The following is a 23,172-nucleotide window of genomic DNA, read 5'->3' as shown; positions in this document are numbered from 1 at the left end:
AAGAGATCAATATTTACTCCTTAACAATAATTGGCTTGGTTGTTTTGGGAAAAATCACCCAACTCTGTGCTCTCAGTTTCCAAGTCCATGAAATGTGTAGTTTGGAGAGATAGTGTCTAAGATTCCTGCTTTCCTATTATTTTTACTTCTACAGGTAAGTGACATTCGTATAGAAGAGTTGTTTTGAATAGCTTAAAGTGTTGAAGGCTTCTCATTATGTCAATCCAATAACATGGTACATGATGTGTGCACAAATAAATACATGTTGAATGTCAAAAGAATGTGTAAATGATTTAATTGTTCATGTAAATAATGATGGATTTTTTGCACAGACTGGACCCTTGTGGGTCCATGTTTTGCTTTCATGGGTTGTGGAGATATGATGGTTCTTTTCTACCAGCTGAGTGTTCTGGGAAAGTGACAAAAGCATTATCAAGTACACCCTAGGAGATTAAGATAAAGAGTTCTGGGTGTTTTGCTCTTCTTATTTGCCAATATATTATGCATCTAGTTGATCAATCAGTTCTACCATTTATCTCTCTAATGCACATCCTGGATCCATGTCTGTTCTCCTAGCTTTCACAGGAGGTCAGGCCACTATCCTCTACACTCATCCTACAGTACATCCCTAGGACTCATTCTGCTTCATTCTAGTTACCTCCAGTCTGTTCTAACTAGCTGCCCATGTTCTCTACAATGGAGCCCACACGTTTCTTTTAAAACAATATTTTACACACACACACACACACACACACACACACACACACACACTTACTTTCTTTTCCTCCCACTATACCCTGAGCCCAGGAGGATAGAGACGTCTCTTATTTTCCATTCCCACTCCCTACTCAGAGCCTAATACATATGAGTAGTCAATAAGTGCATGTAAATTCTCAAAAACACAGAGACCACATCTTGGTTTACCTTTATGTCATCAGCACTAGGGACCATGCCCAATGCAAGCAGGTACCCAAACCCATGTTTGCTCCATGTTTGATTCCATTGATGAAGAGATGACTCATCTTTCCAGGTTTTAGAGAAAACTGCATTTGAAACTTCTCTACTCTGCCTCTTGTCAGCTGTGTGACTTTTGAATCTAGCTTTCTTTCGATGAAAAATTGAAGCTAATTCTCATTTTGTAGAGTTGCTACAGAATGAGGACATGCTTAGGAAGGAGGGATCCACACAGTGTCTGACATAGTACCCCAACCTAACACTGGTGGAAGATTCAGAGAGGAAATCTGAGCAGAAAGTGACTCTTAAAAGAAAAAAAAAATCCCCAAACAAACTTAAAATTTGTATACAAAAAGTTATAAACAACACCCCCATCCCGGCTTTTAGAGGACCTTTACACAAGTACTTCCCTTTGCCTTTGACTGCCTCAGTGTGTTAGGTAGTAGTCAGTAACAAGCAGTGAAATGTGAACCAATAACATAGCGGGGTCACGGAGTTGCTTTGAATTGCTTTTAATGAACAATGAAGTAACTTGTAGGACAACAGCAAGTGCACCAACCTGAGAATAAACAGGTGGAAACAAAGGGCATCAATCAAGAAAGAGAAACCGACGGGGCCAACTCCTGGCAGGGTTTACTGAAGTGATTGTGAAGTTAGGACTCATGGCCAAAGATTTCTCAATGTATTCCGGAAGGGAAATTTCATCAACAGTGTAGGTACACTCAGCTGAAATCCCCATGGTCATTGATCTCAGCACCCACATCCATATAGAATGGATTTGTAGATGAAGCCCCCTCTCCCCAATAGGAGGATGCCATGACAGTTCTGGAGAGGAACAATTTTTGGAGTTAAAAATTCCCCTCGCCAGATGTGAAGGAGGAGATAGACATCTGATTGGTGGAGATGGCAGAAGGTGGACCCCAGTTTTCTTGGTGAACATCAAACAACATTAACTTTGGAAGCAGCATTGTTTCCTTTTTCGTTCTCTGCTTGAGAGTGCTTTTGCTTGAAACTTACCTTACTTTCACTTACAGTAGAGTTCTCTTGCTTGGTTTTTCATGTCTAACTTTAAATTTTCTTTCATTGGAACACAAGAACTGAGATTTGGAGCTTCAGTTCTCCACTTTCCCATGATAAATTAACACAATCTGTTGTTAAACCTCAAGTTAAGGGAGCTTCTTCAGATACATCTCTAACCCTCCAATCTAGGCTCCTACAATCTTCTAGTTATCCACAGTAGGGTCATGCTTACAATTATACATCCAGTTGTACAATTACTTTACTTATATCTGTCTTTGCTCCATGAGACATACTCTGAGAAAAAGACAATGAATGACATGTGAGAACTGAAGTTCTTTGTTAAAAACAGTACTGTTTGACCTGGCTGACCCTGTACATGGGAATTGTAGAGAGATGGAAGGTTTTAGGTCCAAAGCCAAAATTATCTTGGGCTAATTTAGACCCTTTAGTGCCCATTTACCTTAACCTCTGTATCTGACCTAATATTCCTGTAACTAATTGATCAACTTCCAGATAAACTTCTCAGAACATATCAGGAAGTTTAGCAGACCTCTAGCCCACCAACCCTAAAGCCAAGAATTTTAGAAGGTAACATTTGGAACCTACAGGAAAGCCTTCTCTGCTTTGCCGAAGCCTGCTGTCTCTTTGATTATGGTCAATGTATTGACTTAAGACTTTCTTTGGTTCTATGACTCTAAAAGTTCATGTAACCCCTTCCACTATGGGACAGGTCACTCGGGTAACTTGAATCCTTGTGTTCCAAGGCCATGATCATTCATATTTGGCCCAGGAAAAAAAAAACTATTTTATTTCCCTAAAGCAGAGTTGTTATTTTACACCGACACTTGGTTATCCAGTGTATCCCCAACACCCGGAGTGGCTCCTGGCAAGTGGTAGGTTCACACTAAATGCGTATTGAGTGAATGAACAAATGAAAGGAGTCCAGGATTTTTGCAGGGATCTGAGGACACAAAACTGAGAAAGCAGCTCCTATTCTTCCCCACAGAGTTTGGGAATACTGTGGGGGCACAAATCAACAGACTTAAGACCCACGACTTTCCCCAGATGAACTGAGATTCCTTGAACTATACCATTCATTCATTCCAGAGAAAGGAGAGGGGTGAGTTTAAGGGCGGCTGATGAAGCAATTGCTGGTGGTCCATCAGCTTAACAACGGTCAGATCCGGGTGGAGCCGCTAGGTCCTAGACAAGTCAGCGAGAGCCCGCGCTGCTGAGTTCGGGCCGCCAGCATCTGTCCCTTGTGCGCGCCAGCCCGTGCGCGGGGTGGGCGGCTGCTGCTCTGGGCCAGCGCCAGAGCCGGGCGCCAGTGATTGGCAGCCCCCAGCCTCAGCCCTGGTGCGTCCCCCAACCCTAGGCGAAATGCTGTCCCCGCCTGCTCCTCCCCGCCCAGTGGGTGCCTGGCTTGAGGCGGGATCCCGTCCCACACTTCCCGCCGGCGCCGAGGAAGGTACAAGTGGCTGCGACAGGCTCGGTTCTCGCTGAGAGCGATCATGAAGATCGAGTTTGCGCCGCTCAACATCCCGCTGGCGCGGCGGCTGCAGACGGCGGCAGTGCTGCAGTGGGTGGTGACCCTCTTACTGCTGGGTAAGAACGACCCGGCGCTCTGCACCGCGGAAGACCAGGCAAACGCCGCGGTGCCCGGGCGCGCCACCTCGCCCCGACAGTCCCTATCCGACCGCTGGCTTTGAACCTTCCAACTCTGCAGGCCTGTCCTCTCAGAGCAAGCGGGTCAAAGGAGGGCGTTGGGAGCTATTGTGGGACTCTCCTTTGGCTCCTTTCTCCCAGGAGAACCTCATAGCAAATAACTTATTTACCAACTGTATTTTCTTTTATGCTATTTTTTTTGTTTTGTTTTGTTTTTTGTTTTTTTTTGAGGTAAGGCATATCTTACCCACAATAAAGTCATAGACTATAAATATAAATATATAGTCATAGGCTATAAATATACATATTGGTGAATTTTTGCTAAAGGTAACCATGACCAATCAAGCAATAGAACTTTGCACTTCAGTCCCTCAAAAGTTGGTAAACTCGTTTCTGGAGTTGTTGATTCAAATGCCTAGACTTTTGAAACTGTTCTCCACACTTTTAGGGCAGATAGCCTCCTTAACTTTTCCGTGTTTATTATCTTCTGGGGGTAGAAAGGCACCTACAAAGAACTCAACAGACATTGGGTTGAGTTGAGTGTTATATCTGAAAATCATCTGGCCCAGGAGTGTGTTCCAGGTGTGTCCAAGTTAAGCCCACAAATGCTGTTAAAGTGCACAAGCCAAACCCCCAGGTGGCCCAGGAAGGCTTACCTGAGGCTCCTTAATGTTTATTGTGCTCTTGGAATAAAAGGAGGTGGGGGAAGGCAAAAGGAATTATTATTATTTTTTTAAACTAGTACATACTGTTCACATTTATATTTCAAGTTTGGAAGTGCATATTTGCAAGCAGCAATACAAAAGCCAAAGGAATTAGTGGGAAGCCCTCCTATGGGAACTTAAACTCTTCTGAAAGCAGAAAATCATCTGTGTGGTCTAAGATCATGACTTGTACACTGTTGGGACTGAATAATAAGCTCATTTCATTATAAAGAGTTTTACACTTTTGAAATGGTATTTACATGTTGAATGTCTGGATCAGTTTTTTCAACCCTGGCTGCATGTGAGAATCACCGAAGGAGCTTCTGAAAAATAGGGACACTCAAGCTCCATTCCTAGCATTTCTAATTCATTCACTTCAGAACAGAGCTTTTGCATCAGGGCTTTATAAAGGAATTCTCTAAGTGGTTGTAGTTTGGGCCTAAGAAAAAGGTAGTTTAAAATATTAACTCATTAGGCCCTTAAAGGCCAAACTATGAGGCCGGGCTGGTAGCATTATACTCCATTTAGCTCTGTATCAAAGGACCAATAATAAGATAATAAGAGATAATAAGACAACCTCATTTAAGACAACCTTATTTAGTGCATGGTGTATGCTAGTTGCTGTTCTAAGCACCTTCCACTATTATCCCTGTCATCCTCATCAACAACCCTATGAGGTAAGGACTATTCTTGCACTATTGTACTGATGAGGGAATTAAGAGGTCAAGTAAATTGTTCGAGGTTACATAGCTGGAAGAGCTGGATGTAAGTCCAAGTATTCTTCCCAAAGTCTCTATTTCAACCACTATGTGCCTGCTTCAATGCATTGACACTGGAGCCTGACTTCCTAACTGATCATGCAGCAAATCTCTCACAATTCACTGTCCTTTTCTTTCATAGTGCTTATCATTGATTGTGTTTTTATGTTATTGATTGTATTTGTATGCCATTGATTGTATTTGTCTATGCTTGTGGCTATTTGAGAAAGGCCTTTCTGGCTATTTGACAAGCTCAGTGAAGGAGTACCCAGCAGCAGAAGATATGCAAGATGTTCTTGTTATGACTGTTTCCACTCTATGGCCCAGAATAGCAGCTAACTACCCATAATCCTCGTTGTGACCTTGTGAGGTAGGGACTATCTTTTCCTCATGTTACAAGGAAGAATCTGGAAGGTGAAGTAGATTGCACAAAGTCACATGGCTCAGTAGTAGGTGGTTCAGCCACATGTGCCGCATGTTACTGGCTTAGTGACTGGAATGTGACAGGAGCTCAGGAAGCCAGGCCAAATTTGAATCAAACAACAGTGACTCTGCAGACAATTAGTTTAAACGTTTTTCTATCATACATTTGACATTTGTGGTACTAGAAACATGTTATTTTTGGCAATTGTATTATGGAATTCATCAGAAATGGAGAGACAGCGCATGAGTTCTCATAGACCCATTACCTTGTTTATAGTGATTTAATAATTTGCTGTATTGTTTTATCTGTTGTTTCACAAAAATATTTAAAAATGTATTAAATTATGATGTTCTTAAAGTCATAAATACTTTAGTATGTATTTTTTAAAAGTGTTTTATATATAGCCATTGGTACTGTTGTCACATATAGTGTAGTTAACAAATCCTGCTTAAAATCATCTAAGACAAGTTCATATTCAGATATCATATGTTGTGTAAGAAATTCATCTTTACTGGCAATTTGAACCTGGATCCAAACAAGACCCATGTGTTGCATTTGGTTTTATATCTTTCATGTAGAACCGCGCTAACAAATTTGCTTTCTTGTCAGCAATGCATTGAAGGATCACTTTGTGGACTTATCTGATTGCTTCTATGTAGTGTTAACTTGTTCCCTTATGCCCTGTATTTCTTTTAAAATGGAAGATAGAGCTAAAGGTTTGATTAGATTTAGATGAAACCTTTTTGGCAGGACTTCTTCCAAGATGCTGCTGTGTGTTTCACATTCCATCTCATCAGGATGCACGTGGCGTCTGGGTGACCCATGTTAGTGTCTGAGATTGATCAATGGGCCCAAGAAGGAATTAATTTGAGGGGTGACAGTGTTGTGAAGGAACACTCCCCCTGGCTGTTGGTTGGCCTTTCCCTTAGTGGTTTAAGCCATGATCCTTGCCTGAATTGTTTTGATACTACAAAATGGCAATTTGCTTATTCTATTATTCTTTCTTCATATATTAGCTAGAATTTCTGCAAGGATAATTTTTTTTCCTCATCTTATGGGGCTGTTTAACTACTCTACATTTCAGTACTTACAGGAAAGATAAATGTAACTCCTTTCCATTTAATTGTGAATTTCCAAGTAAGGAGTTGACATGTAGTTACTTCCAGTCACAAGAAGAAGTTTTTTATTAACTATATATTTTAAGATGTCTAATTCAAATGCTGGAATGTGCTTTTCTTGCCACCACCAGAAAAAAAAATAGTTTAAACTTGGGATATATTTTAAAAGAGCAAAATGTTTCATTTAATTATGAAATCAGATACTGTTGCATTGAGTTAAATGTTAAATACCTGTTATCCAATCTTAATATCCAAGAAATTGAAACATGCTTATTAGCTGGTATACCACTAAACTGTAAATTACAAAGTGGAAAACTGAAATATTTATTGACCATCTTCTACCCACAACCCCATGGCAAGTATTATTATATTTTTTATTTTAATTTTTTTTTTTAGGAAAAACTAAAGCTCAAGAAGTTTAAGCCCACATATAAGTAAGTGGTGAAACCAAGATCTTTTACTGAATGGGTTTGCTTGCTTATTTAAGCAGCTTTCTTGAGATATCATTAAAATACACATTGCACATATTTAAAGCATACAATTTGGTAGGTAATCATTACCACAATTAAGATGTCAATATCACCATCATTCCCCCAAAGATTTTACATACCCTTCCTTCCTGGGCCCCCATCCCAGGCAACCACTGATCTGCTTTCTTTCACTATGGGTTAGTTTGCATTTATGGAGTTTTATGTAAATGGAATCTCATGTGTTCCTTTTTTATTGGACTTCTTTCAACTCAGCATGATGATTTTGACACTCATTTTCATTGCTGTGTATTTCAATAGCTTATTGCTTTTTGTTTCTAAATAGTATTATGTTGAAGGGATATATTGGGAATTGTCTCTTCATCTATTGAATATTTAAATTGTAGCTTTCACAAATGATACTGCTGTGAATTGAACTACCATTGCCCAGCCCCTGGATCTTTAGTCTGCACCAAAGATTTGTTTATCTGGATGCCAGTAGCATGCTATTGTGTTTATTATAGCTTTGTAATTTCTGAAGTCAGGTAGTGTTAGTTCTCAAACTTCTATGCTTTTTTCCAGAGTTGATTTGATTAGTCTAGATCCTTACAATTTTCATATGCATTTTAATATCATCTCAATTTTCACATACATACACACAGACACAAAGCCTGCTGGGACTTTGATTGAAATTACATTTTTGTTTGAGATCAGTCTATAGATTAATTTGGAAAGAACTGACATCTAACAATGTGACTTTTCTACTGTATGGGTTTATCATGTTTTCAAATTTCAGAGCCCATTTCAGTATCACCTAGGGATTTTTGTCAAAGTGCACATTCCCAAAGGTTTTGATTCCGTGGATCTCCAGGAGAGCCATTAATTTTTTTCAACCCTTTAGTTTGAAATAATTTTGGAAACAATAACTACAGAAAATAAAAATTATATAAGTTACAAAAATTCCCATATTCCTTAATCCAGATTCCCTAAACGTTCACAGGTTGCCATGTTCCCCCTCCTCTGCTCTTGCCCTCTGTTCCTGTCTCTTACTTCTTCTTTATTCCACTCCCCACATTCTTATTTTCTGAATGCTTTTGGAATAAGTTGCAGACCTGGTTTCCCTTTGTCCCTAAATACTTCAGAATGTATTTCCTAAAACCAAGGACTTCCCTTACATGGCCACAATACAAATAGCCAGATCAGGAAGATGACCCAGATGCAGCATTGGGGGGGGGGGGCATGTTAACATTCCCTTGATTTATTCGAGAGTCCTAGACTTTGATGCACACTCATGCGCCCCCTGTATTATGGACTATCTCCATGGCTTTCAGGTGGTGGCTATACTTATTCTGCCTTTAAGCTTGGAAACTTTCTGAAATATTCAGACCATGGGACAGTTTTAACGTATCCTTGTTAGGATTTGTGTGCCTTTTTTTTTTTTTTTTTTGGAGGAACCAGGGATCAAACTCAGGGGCACTCAACCATTGAGCCACATCCCCAGCCCTATTTTTTGTATTTTATTTAGAGACAGGGTCTCATTAGTTGCTCTTCATCTTGCTTTTGCTGAGGCTGGTTTTGACCTAGCAATCCTCCTGCCTCAGCCTCCTAAGCCGCTGGGATTACAGGCATGAGCCACCACAGCGCACAGCGATGCGCACAACTGTAATCCTGGCTATGCAGGAGGCTGAAGCAGGAGGCTTATAAATTTGAGTCCAGTCTGGGCAACTTAGTGAGAACTATCTCAAAAAGGGGTTGTGATGGTGCTGGATATAGTTCAGTGGTGAAGAGCCCCTGAGTTCAATCCCCCATACCACTTCCTCATACACACATACAAACAAAAAAAAAAAAAAAAGAAAGAAAAGAAAAGAAAAAAGAAAGAAGGAAGGAAAAAACAAAAAAAACAACTCCAGAAGATAAATTCTCTTAAAAATAAGAATTTTTAAAATCAGAAGGATGTTACATTTTTATATTCAACAGATGGCATTAATTAGTGTTTAGAAGTATAATGCCTCTAGGAATAAGAATTACTTGCTTCTGCATTCCATTTACTTTCTATGTTTTATAGTAAATGGTTAAAGTAACTGTAGAAACAATCATAATGGGAAAAAAACAAAAACTTCTTGGATGAAAATGGGAAAGGTACATATATGAATTAAATATTTTATTATTATTATTGTTGTTGTTGGTACTGGGGCTTGAATCTAGGGTTGCTTTGCTACTGAGCTACATCCCTAGTTCTTTTAATTTTTTATTGAGACAAGGTCTTGCTAAATTGCTGAGGTTGACTTCTAACTTGAGATTCGCCTACCTTAGCCTTCTGAGTCTCTGGGATGAAAGGTGTGAGCCACTATGCCCAGCACCAAATAAATATTTTAAATTATTTCTTAATGTTGGTCATTATTTAATGAAAGTAAATTAACTTTCAGTGTTTTTCGTAATGTTTTTCTGATGCAGCATTGTGACCTAATCCAACGACCTTATTCGTATTCCAGAAATTGCCCCACTAATAGGCTGCTCAAGGGAATTTAATGGAATCATTTTAAAGATGTGAATATTCTTACATAAGTAGACTTGTTCTGTAAGCTTGGTTTTATCTTTTACTCTCTTCAGTAGAATCATTTTATTTCTTTAAAAATAATTTTATATGATAATTCACGCTATCTATTAAAAAATTTTGGAAAATGTGTAAGTTTTTAAAAGAAACTATTACAGGGCTGGGGCCTTCCAGGAAACTGAGGCAGCGTGAAGGCCCGCCTTCAAGCCCTAATTCTTGAGATCAAGTCAGAAAGATTTCAGACATGACGCTCAAAGTAACAGGCATGAGTTTATTGAAGGGCTAGGGAAAGGGAAAGGGGACACTCTCAAGGGAGAAAGTGGGGCCTCTCAGAGAGGAGAGAGACCGTGTGCCTCTCCTGCACTCCAGTTTTATTAGGGATTCCAAAGAAGTTTCCAGAGAGTTGTACCCAGGTCCTCCTCTTGACTTCCGACTGACAGCAGGATGACATCAGACTTTCAAGTCCCTACCGTCATGACCACTCTAGGTCACTTTGGTCCATGCTGAGTGGTTCTGATTGGATTCTTAGCCACAAATTCTTACAGATTTTATGATTAGGAGGAATTATCCTTATCTCCATGAGTTCCAGGATCTGGATTGTGGAAAAGGTCACAAAAGTTCCCCCTTCAGGCTAGCTTGGGTTCTCTTATTAACATTATTTGGGCCTGATTTTCTCTTGCGGATAACAGGTATTTTGCTGAGGAATGCGAAATATCTTGTCACTTTCGCCAGTCAGGGCTGCAGGTAAATTGCTTCTTGGGAAAGAAAGCATGTGGGGGACAGAACTGTGGGCCTAGTTTATAGAATTATTCCCTGGACCTCTTGTTCCCACCACTCACATCTGTCTGTCTCCTATCAAGACTAGAAAAATTCCATACTGCTGTCTAGAGATAACCATTGTTAAAATTGTGGTATAATCCTTTTCTCCTGTTTGCCTATTTTAAAAATTTTATTTTTATCCATATAATGTATGTACCTGAGAAGAAATCAGGTAACACATTGGGTTGAACTCTAAGAAGCTGGTGTTTTAAAAAGTCTCAAGTAGTCACTGGCAGCTAACTAATAACTAACACTTATTGAGTCCTTTCAACAAGTCATAATTATTCTAAAGGCTTTCTGGGTATTTCTTTTGTGCTCCACTAACCAACTATTTTTCCACGTTATAAATACCATTGGCTAAAAATGCTTTTAAGACTTAACCTTTTTAGAGCAGTTTGAAGTGCTCAGGAAAAAAAAAAAAAAAAAAAAAACCGGTACGGAGATTCCCACCCATCCCCCACATGGCTGGCTTCCCTCATTGTCACCATCTTCAGTTAGAGAGGTACATTTGTTACAGTTGCTAAACCCACAATGACCCGCCATTATCACCCCAGCTCCATACTTTACATTAGAGTTTGTCACCAGCGGAGCTTCTGGAGGGGGGGACCTGAGTCAGGACCAATGGTACATTTGATGAAAATGAGTTTCAGCAGGGATCAGTTACAGGCACAGATTTACTTAGGAAAGCAGATGCACATCCAAGGGACAATGTGGACTCTTTCAAGGGAGGGATGTTTTTTGGGATAAAGTAGGAAATTACACATTGGGGCGGGGTGGAGAATGCCTACCATTTTGAGAATGTGAAGGAGCATGTTGGCCACCTGCAGATTAAGAAGCCTTTGGGATTAAAGCAAGAAATACACATTCAAGGGGGCATTGCTAGCCATCTGCAGAGGGAGAGCTGATAACCTCTTGGTGTGGGGTGTATTTAAGGAAGGACCATTGCCAGAGGCTGGATAGAGGTGTAATAAGGCGGAGTTACACAATTTCCTGCCAGTTTTCCCTGTACTTGTTTGCTCTTGTTACCTTTTGCAGGAAGAACAGGGGTCAAGGGCTTGGGTCAAGAGCAGGGGCTAAGGGTTTGGGCTGGGTTGCTCACTGATGCTTGTCTTGCATTTCAAAAATTCAGGGCCATCTCCTGCATTCCATGGCTCATGGGTGCTTCTCTCTCTCTCTCTCTCTCTCTCTCTCTCTTTCTCTCTCTCTCTCTCTCTGTCTCTTTTAAAATTAAATTATTTATTTATTCTAATTTCTTACACACGATGGCAGGATGCAGTTCGTTTCATATTACACATATAGACCACAATTTTTAAAGTCACTGATTGTACACAAAGTATTTTCACACCATTTGTGTCTTCATATATGTACTTAGGGTAATGATGTCTAACTCATTCCACCATCTTTTTTACCTTTTTCCCCCCTTCCTTCCCCTACCTCCTTTTTTTAAAAGTTCCTCCATTCCTCCCATGCTTCCCCCATCGCCATTATGAGTCAGTATCCTCATATCAAAGAAAACATTTGGCCTTTGGTTTTGGGGATTGGCTTACTTCACTTAGCGTTACATTCTCCAGCTACATCCATTTACCTGCAAATGCCATGATTTATGGGTGCTTTTCTCTTGAGACCCAGTCTGTCTTTCTTTTTCTGTTCCCCTAGGTTTCTATCTCAGGATCACTCTTGGTTTTTTACATTCTATGAGTCTGAATAACTTAGAATGACAAATACCCTCCCTGTAGCACAATTCACTGTAGTTCCACTGCTCTAAAAATCCTCTGTGCTTCACCTATTTATCCCTCCCTCTTCCCTAACCTCTGGCAACCACTTACCTTTTTAATGCCTCCATAGTTTCACCTTTCCAGAATGTCATGGAATTGGAGTCCTACGGTATGTAGGCTCTTCAGCTTGGCTTCTTTTACTTTGTAATATGCCCTTAAGTTTCCTTTAGGTCCTTTCATGGTTTGATAGCTCATTTGTTTTCATGGTGAAAAATATTCCAATGTCTGATCTACCAATTTATTTATCTACTCACCTACTTTTGCAGAGCAATTATTTTCAATTTTTGATCAAATCCAGCTTCTTATTAGTTCTTTCATTCATGGATTATGCCTTTGGTGTCATATCTAAATACTCATTGCCAAAATCAAGGTCACCTAGATTTTTGTCCTATGTTATCTTCTAGGAGTTTGATAGTATTGCATTTTATATTAGATTTGTCTTCCATTTTGAGCTAATTTTGAGAGCGGTGCAAGGCTGTCTCTCCCACCCCACCTTTCTTCAGTTCTCCACATGCTGACATTTGGACATCTACAGTTCAACTCAGGCACTTTCTCCCTGGAGTTTGTGATAGATCCTACAAGCTGAGAGCTCAGTCTACTAGGTTGCACTTGCTTCCTTTGTCAGTCTCAAGTTCAGGTTGTGACCTCTGCTTCTGATTGGCTACAGATTGGGGCTTCCCACAACCCTCTCCCTGAACTCAGTCATCTGGTGAGCAGAAGGAAGGGAAACATTCAGCTTTTGCCAGTTTATTACAGTGGATGTGGAGCTGGGCTGTGCCATCATCTCAGCTTGTGTGTTGGATGTGTTCACCAACCTGGAGGCTCTCTAAACCCAGTATTTGGGGAATTTTCTGGAGACTTTGTCATGTAGGCATGATTGGTTATTAACTCCATTTTCAGTCCCTCTCCCCTTACTTGAGGGTAGGAGTAGCGCTGAAGGTCCTAAGCTTTTAACCATGGCTGACCAACCCGAACCAGCAATCCACCAACTGTTGCCTCCTTAGAATAAAGACATTGCAGTCACTCAGAAATTCCAGGGCATTAGGAGCTCTGTGTCAGGAACCCAGGTCAAAGTCCAAATATTAGAAGAAAAGATACACTTCGCACCCCTCTTAATCAGGAAATTACAATAGTTTAAGGAGTTCTATGGTAGGAGCTGGACACAAGACCAAATATGTATATATTTTTTATTATGTCACAAACATCGTACCTATTGTTACCAATAGAGAATTGTACACTTAGAAATTTGTCAAAAGGTAGATCTTATGTTGAGTCCTCTTACAACAATAAAATAAAAAATTAAAAAACATTCTTGTTGCCGGGCGCCGTGGCTCACACTTGTAATCCCAGTGGCTTGGCAAGCTGAGAAGGAGGATTGCGAATTCAAAGCTAACCTCAGCAATTTAGCAAGGCCCTAAGCAATTTAGCAAGACCCTGTCTCTAAATAAAAATTAAAAGGGCTGGGGATATGGCTCAGTGGTTAAGTGCCCTTGGGTTCAATCCCCGGTACCAAAAAAAAAAAAAAAAAACTAAAAACAAACAAGAAAACATTCTTGTTGGACATTTTAGCATTTCATCATTTGCTTTCCTTGTCTCTCTCTCTCCTCTCTCCTTCTCCCTCTCTCCTCTCCTTTCTCTTTCTCTCCACACATACAAGACATCCAGACCAGACATGCAATGCTGACAAAACATTTGAAAGTAAGAAATTAAATTGTTAATTGCCGGACACAGTGGCGCACACCTGTAATCCCAGAGGCTTGGAAGACTGAAGCAGGAGGATGGTAGTTCAAAGCCAGCCTCAGCAATTTAGAGAGGCCCTAAGCAACTCGGCGAGGCCCGATCACTAAATAAAAATAGAAAAAGGGCTGTGGATGTGGCTCAGTGCTCCGTAGTTAAGTGCCCCTGGGTTCAATCCCTGGTACCAAATATATATATAGAAATTAAGTTGTAATCATCATGGCATTTCATCTCTAAATTCTGTAATATGTCCTTGAACACAAGAATTTTTCTATATAAATCAAAATCATTTGGGCTGGGGATGTAGCTTGGTGGTAGAGCATGTACTTAGTATGTGCAAAGCCCTCAGTTTGATCCCCAGCAACACAACACACACCCCTATTATCATGCCCAGGAAATATATCAGTGACACAATTGTCTCATTCAACCTTTACTTTATAACTAGATCAGGCTCCACACACTATATTTTTTGTTTTTAATTTTTTACAAAGCTGCTTTCCTTTTTTTTTTGGTAGTGGGAATTGAACCCAGGGACACTTAATCACTGAGCTACATCCCAGCCCTTTTTATTTTCTATTTTGAGACAAGCTCTTGCTAAGTTGCTGAGGGCCTCACTAATTTGCAGAGGTTGGTGTTAAACCGAAATTCTGATCCTCCCGCCTCAGACTTTGGAGCCACTAGGATTACAGGCCTATACCGCCATGCTTGGCAAGGTTGCTTTCTTTAAACAGCATCAGCCAATTATCTTGTAGAAAGACCCATAATCTGAGTCAGGCAGTAAACCCAGCTCTCAGGAGGCTGAAGAAGGAGAATGGGAGATTCAAAGCCAGGCTAGGCAACTTGGCAAGATCTTGTCTCAAAATAAAAAATAAAAAGGACTGGGGAAGTAGCTCAGTGGCAGAGTGTTGCCTAGCATGTGGAAAGCCCCAGATATGATCCCTAGTATGACCAAAAAAAACAAAAAAACAACAAAAAAAACCCCATTCTTGTTTAGATGATTGGGTATATTTCAGCATTACAGCAAATCAAGAGGCATATAATTTTGTCTTTTCATTGGTGATACTAAATTTAATGATGACACATAGACTTTGGCTGAGTCTTATTTGTTTGGGACTTTTTGCACTGTTAAAGTGATTGGGACATTGTGGCACTATTCACAATAGCCCAAAGGTAGGAACAACCCAAATGTCCAACAACAACAGATGAATGAATAAGCAAACTGTTAACGTTCACACACAGGAACATTGTTCAGCCATATAAGGGGAAAAGGTGCTGATACTCACTACCACCTGGATGAGCTTCAAAAATTTATGTAAAGTGAAAATTTTAAAAGCTCACCTTATAATACTGTTCCATTTATATGAAATATCTGAAATAGGTGAATCCATTGGATTGTTTTTCTTTAAAGTGGTTAATTTCATGCTATGTGAGTTACACCTCAAGAGAAATTAAGTGAAGCAGAATCTATGGGAGTTAAGTAGCATGTAAGTGATTAAGAGGCTGCTTTATGATTTTTCATCCAGAATATATCACGTCAATCCAGCTAAAATACAAGGATTCATTTCTACTTGGTTTGTGAATTTGGATGATTTAGAATGGTATCAACTGGAGGGTTCATAAGTGAAATAAACCAGACTCAGAAAATCAAGGGTTGAATGTTTTGCTCTGTGGAAGCTAAACATAAAGATCAGGGAAGATCAGTGGAGTCAAAGAAGGAGGTAGAGAGGAAGAGAAGAGGGAAGGGAAAGTGGGGGCACCTGGGGCTGAAATGGAGACGATCAAATTCCATGCATGTATGATTGTGTCGAAATAAACCCAACTATTACATATAACTATGATACACTAATCAAAAAATGGTATCAACCTATGTTTTTAAATTTTGTTATTGATGTATTATACTAATAGTAGGATTCCTTGTTACATATTTATACATGCACATAACCTAATTTGGTCTATTTTATTCTCCAGTGCCTACCCTTTCCCACCCGCTTCCCTTACCAGACCTCCTCCTCTACCCTATCGCTCTCTCTTCTGGTTTCATGAGTTCACTCCTCATTTTTTTCTTTTTCTTTTTTTCTTTATAGCTTCCATATATGAGATAAAATATATGACTCTTGACTTTCTAAGTCTGGTTTTCGTCTTACTTAACATATTGCTCTCAAGTCCAATTCATATTCCTTCAAATGACAATTTTGTTCTTTATGGATGAATAAAATTCCATTATACATTATAAATTTGTCTACATTATAGATGTATACCACGTTTAAAAATCCATTCATCCATTAATGGACACCTCAGCTGGTTCCATAACTTGGCTATTGTAAATTGTGCTGCTATAGACAAAGGCATGCATGTGTCTCTGAAGTGTGATGACTGTAACTCTTTTTTTTTTTTTAATTTTTAAGTTGTTAATGGATCTTTATTTATTTATATGTGGTGCTGAGAATCGAACCCTGTGCCTCACATATTCTAGGCAAGTGCTCCACCACTGAGCTGCAACCCCAGCCCAACTGTAACTCTTTAGGATAAATCCAGAGGAGTCGATAGCTGGGTCAGATGGTGTTTCCATGCCTAGTCTTTTGAGGAACCTCCATACTGACTTCTACAATGTATTGGAGTTGACCTCTTCACCTTCTCTTTGACTTCCAATTTAGAAGAATCTTTTTACCTTGGATTGCTTAATGAGATAAAAATAGGAAATAGAGGTTACCAAATCATCTAGTTTTTATAGCATTTTCTTCTTTCAATCCAATTTAGAATCAAGGAATTTCAAAACCTATGTTGGTTCTGTTTCTGATATGAACTATAAAGGAATGAAGCAATATGTGGAACAGGAATTTATTAGGACAATTCTAGATACCAGAGTGTCAAAGCATATCAAGTGACAACGAATTTTCTGCTTACCGACCCAGTATTTACTTTTTATCTCATAAAGTATATTAAACTGTGAGGAAACTTTATTTGGGATGACATTTATAGAGATAATTTGTTAGAAGCTCAGATGTTCAAAACTAAGAAAATGTTGATTAGTCATTAAAATAACATTTAAGGGCTGGGACTAGGGCTCAGTGCTAGAGCACTTGCTTAGCATGTGTGAGACACTGGGTTCTATTCTTAGCACCAATATAAATAAATAAATAAATAAAATCAAGGTCTATCAACAACTAAAAATTTGTTTAAAAATTTAAGAAGAGATTATAATACCAAATTTATAATACCAAACAGCTAATGCTACGAGATCACAATAATTGATAAAATGCAGAATGAAAAATAATGTTTGATCTGCTGTGTTAAAAAACATAATTCGTTCATATGGGGAAAAAAAGACAAAAAGGGAAAAATTTAACAGGAATATAGCTGTTAGTCTGTCTGCTTCTAATTTTGTGCATTTTTCAAATGTGCAATAGTAAACAAGATTTTTGTAACAATGGCTCCAATCTGCAGAGTACTAGCTGTGTGCTAGGCACTGTGCCTTGTCATTTATTCTCTCAGCAGCTTTGGAGACAGATGCTGTCATTAGGTAAAGGAATGAAAGTGGAGAGCTAAGAAAAGTTGCTCCAGCCAAATTCTATCAAAGGCGGTTATTATGGTCTCCGTGTGAGGTGTTCCCCCAGAGCCCATATGTGGACAATGCAGGAAAGCTTATAGGTGAAAGGACTGGGTTATAAGGACTTTAATCTAATTAGTGTTATTAATTCATGTATAGGGGTTAACTGGGTGGTAACTGTGGGTAGGTAGGATGTGGCTGGAGGAGATGGGTCACTGAGGTAAGATTCCCCAGGTAAAATGGCAGGAGATGGTCCTCACTCAATGGCTGACCTTTCCCTCCTCGGCTCCACCTTGGCTCACCTGATCTGGCTTTAAGTACAGAAGACTGTATATGTTTCTTGTAAATTCTTGGCACACCTTCCTAAAGTAAACAGAAGATGAACCAACACTGGTGAATCATCTGCACTCTGACCTGGGCAGAGAGAAGCCAATGGAATGATCCTCCTAGGAATGGGGCCAAGGGCACTCTTTTGGCCTTGATTCTGGACTCATGGAAACTTTCTTGGAAGTCCCAAAATGCAATAAAACACCCCACAGAGGTATGGAGGACACATACTTCCTCGATCTTCTACTCACTCTCTTTAAGACATGGTGGAAAGAGTAGCAGAGGGTAGCAAGTCAGTCTCCTGAGATTCACTTACATATGTTGTTAAATCCATACTGGAAAATGTACCGACTTCTATGTATTGAGACATATAAATACATGTCCTGCTTTGGACCCATATATATATATATATATATATATATACCCATATGTATATACATATATATATATATATACACACACACACATATATATATATAACTTATTATAAAAATTACTTATATATAGAATCTCAATATGTGTTTATATCCAGTAGTTCCTTCTTATCCACAGTTTTTGCTTTCCTTGGTTTCAATTACTTCTGGTCAACTGCAGTTCAAAAATATTAAATGGAAAATTCCAGAAAGAAACAATATGTTTTAAAGAACTATTACAATATTTGATCTAATTGTTCTATTTTATTATAATCTTTGATAATCTCTTACTGTGCCTAATGTATATATTAAACCTTATCGTGCGTGTGTATATATAGGAAAAAGCATTTATATCTAGGGTCAGTATTAGCTGCGGTTTCGAGATGCTGTTACTCAGCTACTCGATGGGTCATTTGACAACAGAAGGGACAGGGAGTGGGTAGGAGTTGGGGACAGAAACAGCATTAGATTGGAGACTGTAGCTCCTAATAGAAGAAACAATAAAAATGGCACTCTTTAAAGTTGCAGTTGTTTAATGAGCACTTGCAGTATACCTAGCTTTGTGTCTCCATGTATTCTCTCTCACACTGTTGTATTTCCTTTTATAAATATTTTCAATTGCAATACATAACACAGACATTTTAAGAAGGTGTAACTTAAGCCTAGTGGATTACTTTAAGTGAACATTCTTGTCACTACTACCCAGGTCAAGTTTTGTCAGTTTTTGCCCCATTTATTTTTATTGTCATTGCTGTTGTGCTGGAGATCATACCCGGGGGCACTTTACCACTGGGCTGCATCACCAGCCCTTTTTTCATTTTTTTTTTTTTTTTGAGACAGAGTCTCCCTAAGTTGCTTAGAGCCTTGCTAAGAGGCTAAGGCTACCCTGGAGCTTGTGATCCTCAGCATTGCGAGTTGCTGGGATTACAGGTCTGCGCCATGATGCTGGGTGCCCATGTATTTTGAAGCTGTAATATTAAGTGGGAAATAAAATTCGAATTGCTCTTTCATTATAAAAGTGGCAAGAAGTCACATGCACTGATATATAAACTGTTCCTCATATGCTATTTTTGTCTGTGAGAATAAAATTCCTGAAAATGAAGTTTGTTACTAAAATGTGCCCTCTTTGAGGACATATGAATGAAGGTGGCTCAATCAAAGTAGTATGACAGGATTTTTTTTTTTTTTTTTTGGTACCAGGGATTGAACCCAGAGGTGCTCAACCACTGAGCCAATCCCCAGCCCTCTTTTTCTAAAAATTTTTTAGTTGTAGATGAACACAATATACCTTTTATTTATTTATTTATTTCATGAGGTGCTGAATATTGAACCCAGTGCCTCACATGAGCTAGGCAAGCACTCTACCACTGATCCACATCTCCAGCACCCCCTTTTTTTTTTGTTGTTGTTATTGTTGATGGACCTTTATTTTATTTTATTTTAATTTTTTTTGTTATTTTATTTTTTTTTTAATTTTTTTTATTGGTTGTTAAAAACATTATAAAGCTCTTGACATATCATATTTCATACATTGGATTCAAGTTGGTTATGAACTCCCAATTTTACCCCAAATACAGATTGCAGAATCACATCGGTTACACATCCACATTTTTACATAATGCCATATTAGTAACTGTTGTATTCTGCTACCTTTCCTATCCTCTACCATCCCCCCTCCCTCCCCTCCCATCTTCTCTCTCTACCCCATCCACTGTAATTCATATCTCTCCTTGTTTATTTTCCCATTCCCCTCACAACCTCTTATATGTAATTTTGTATAACAATGAGGGTCTCCCTCCATTACCATGCAAATTCACTTTTCTCTCCCTTTCCATCCCACCTCATCTATCTGTTTAATGTTAATCTTTTCTTCCTGCTCTTCCTCCCTGCTCTGTTCTTAGTTGCTCTCATTATATCAAAGAAGACATTTGGTATTTGTTTTTTAGGGATTGGCTAGCTTCACTAAGCATAATCTGCTCTAGTGCCATCCATTTCCCTGCAAATTCTATGATTTTGTCATTTTTTAGTGCTGCGTAATACTCCATGGTGTATAAATGCCACATTTTTTTTATCCATTCATCTATTGAAGGGCATTTGGGTTGGTTCCACAGTCTAGCAATTGTGAATTGTGCTGCTATGAACATCGATGTAGCAGTATCCCTGTAGTACGCTCTTTTAAGGTCTTCAGGGAAAAGTCCAAGAAGGGCAATAGCTGGGTCAAATGGTGGTTCCATTCCCAGCTTTCCCAGGAATCTCCATACTGCTTTCCAGATTGGCCGCACCAGTTTGCAGTCCCACCAGCAATGTACAAGAGTACCCTTTTCCCCACATCCTCTCCAGCACTTGTTGTTGTTTGACTTCATAGTGGCTGCCAATCTTACTGGAGTGAGATGGTATCTTAGGGTGGTTTTGATTTGCATTTCTCTGACTGCTAGAGATGTTGAGCATTTTTTCATGTACTTGTTGATTGATTGTATGTCCTCCTCTGAGAAGTGTCTGTTCAGGTCTTTGGCCCATTTGTTGATTGGGTTATTTGTTTTCTTATTGTTTAATTTTTTGAGTTCTTTGTATACTCTGGATATTAGGGCTCTATCTGAAGTGTGAGGAGTAAAAATTTGTTCCCATGATGTAGGCTCCCTATTTACCTCTTTTATTGTTTCTCTTGCTGAGAGAAAACTTTTCAGTTTAAGTAAGTCCCATTTGTTGATTTTTGTTATCAACTTTTGTGCTATGGGTGTCCTATTAAGGAATTTGGAGCCCGACCCTACAATATGTAGATCGGAGCCAACTTTTTCTTCTATCAGACGCAGAGTCTCTGATTTGATATCTAGCTCCTTGATCCACTTTGAGTTAACTTTTGTGCATGGCGAGAGGAGGGGATTCAGTTTCATTTTGTTGCATATGGATTTCCAGTTTTCCCAGCACCATTTGTTGAAGATGCTATCCTCCCTCCATTGCATGCTTTTAGCTCCTTTATCAAATATAAGATAGTTGTAGCTTTGTGGATTAGTCTCTGTGTCCTCTATTCTGTACCATTGGTCCACCCTCCTGTTTTGGTACCAGTACCATGCTGTTTTTGTTACTATTGCTCTGTAATATAGTTTTAAGTCTGGTATCGCTATACCGCCTGATTCGCACTTCCTACTTAGAATTGCTTTTGCTATTCTGGGTCTTTTATTCTTCCATATGAATTTCATGATTGCTTTATCCATTTCTACAAGAAATGCCTTTGGGATTTTGATTGGCATTGCATTAAACCTATAGAGAACTTTTGGTAATATCGCCATTTTGATGATGTTAGTTCTGCCTATCCATGAACAGGGTATATTTTTCCATCTTCTAATATCTTCTTCTACTTCTCTTTTTAGGGTTTTGTAGTTTTCATTATATAAATCTTTCACCTCTTTTGTTAGGTTGATTCCCAAGTATTTTATTTTTTTTGAGGATATTGTGAATGGAGTGTTTTTCCTCATTTCCGTTTCAGAAGTTTTGTCGCTGATATACAGAAATGCCTTTGATTTATGCGTGTTGATTTTATATCCTGCCACTTTGCTGAATTCATTTATTAGTTCTAGTAGTTTTTTTGTAGACCCTTTTGGGTCTTCTAGGTATAGAATCATGTCATCTGCAAATAGTGATAATTTAAGTTCTTCCTTTCCTATTTTTATGCCTTTAATTTCTTTCGTCTGTCTAATTGCTCTGGCCAGTGTTTCGAGAACTATATTGAATAGAAGTGGTGATAGAGGGCATCCCTGTCTTGTTCCAGATTTTAGGGGGAATGCCTTCAATTTTTCTCCATTGAGAATGATGCTAGCCTGAGGCTTAGCATAGATAGCTTTTACAATGTCGAGGTAAGTTCCTGTTATCCCTAGTTTTTCTAATGTTTTGAACATAAAGGGATGCTGTACTTTGTCGAATGCTTTTTCTGCGTCTATTGAGATGATCATATGGTTCTTATTTTTAAGTCTATTGATGTGGTGAATAACATTTATTGATTTCCGTATATTGAACCATCCTTGCATCCCAGGGATGAATCCTACTTGATCATGGTGCACAATTTTTTTGATGTGCCTTTGTATCCGATTCGCCAGAATTTTATTGAGAATTTTTGCATCTAGGTTCATCAGAGATATTGGTCTGTAGTTTTCTTTCTTTGAGGTGTCTTTGTCTGGTTTCGGAATCAGGGTGATGTTGGCCTCATAGAATGAATTTGGCAGAGCTCCTTCTTTTTCTATTTCCTGAAATAACTTGAAAAGTATTGGCATTAATTCTTCCTTAAAGGTTTTGTAAAACTCCGCTGTATACCCATCTGGTCCCGGGCTTTTCTTGGTTGGAAGTCTTTTGATTGCTTCTTCTATTTCATCTATTGTTATTGGTCTGTTTAAGTTGTGAGTATCCTCCTGACTCAGTCTGGGTAAATCATATGACTTAGGGAATTTATCGATGTCTTCACTATCTTCTATTTTATTGGAATATAGGTTTTCAAAATAATTTCTAATTGTCTTCTGTATTTCTGTAGTGTCTGTTGTGATATTGCCTTTTCCATCCCGTATGTTAGTGATTTGAGTTCTCTCTCTTCTTCTCTTCGTTAGTATGGCTAAGAGTCTGTCGATCTTATTTATTTTTTCAAAGAACCAACTTTTAGTTTTGTTAAGTTTTTCAATAGTTTCTTTTGTTTCAATTTCGTTGATTTCCGCTCTGATTTTGATTATTTCTTGCCTTCTGCTACATTTGCTGTTGTTTTGCTCTTCCTTTTCTAGGGCTTTGAGGTGAAGTGTGAGCTCATTTATTTGTTGGTTTTTCCTTTTTTTGAGGAATGACCTCCAAGCGATGAATTTCCCTCTTAAAACTGCTTTCATTGTGTCCCATAGATTCCGATATGTTGTGTCT

The 23,172-nt window shown here is 38.9% G+C and overlaps 1 protein-coding gene across 1 annotated transcript in view; it reads left to right on the top strand.

Moving 5' to 3' along the window:
• The first annotated feature begins 3,237 nt into the window (after positions 1 to 3,237).
• Positions 3,238 to 23,172, top strand: part of Mogat1 (monoacylglycerol O-acyltransferase 1) — a 46,654-nt gene continuing 26,719 nt past the window's right edge. Inside the window, exon 1 of the mRNA XM_027941893.2 lies at positions 3,238 to 3,579. Within this exon, the coding sequence (XP_027797694.2) occupies positions 3,486 to 3,579 (94 nt within the window). The 5' untranslated portion in view covers positions 3,238 to 3,485. The remainder of the gene's footprint in view (positions 3,580 to 23,172) is intronic.

This window comes from Marmota flaviventris, chromosome 11, assembly GCF_047511675.1.
Source record: "Marmota flaviventris isolate mMarFla1 chromosome 11, mMarFla1.hap1, whole genome shotgun sequence".
In the NCBI taxonomy this organism is placed as follows: domain Eukaryota; kingdom Metazoa; phylum Chordata; class Mammalia; order Rodentia; family Sciuridae; genus Marmota; species Marmota flaviventris.
The sequence above is the reverse complement of the archived record's forward strand: the minus strand, read 5'-3'. Positions and strand labels throughout refer to the sequence as shown.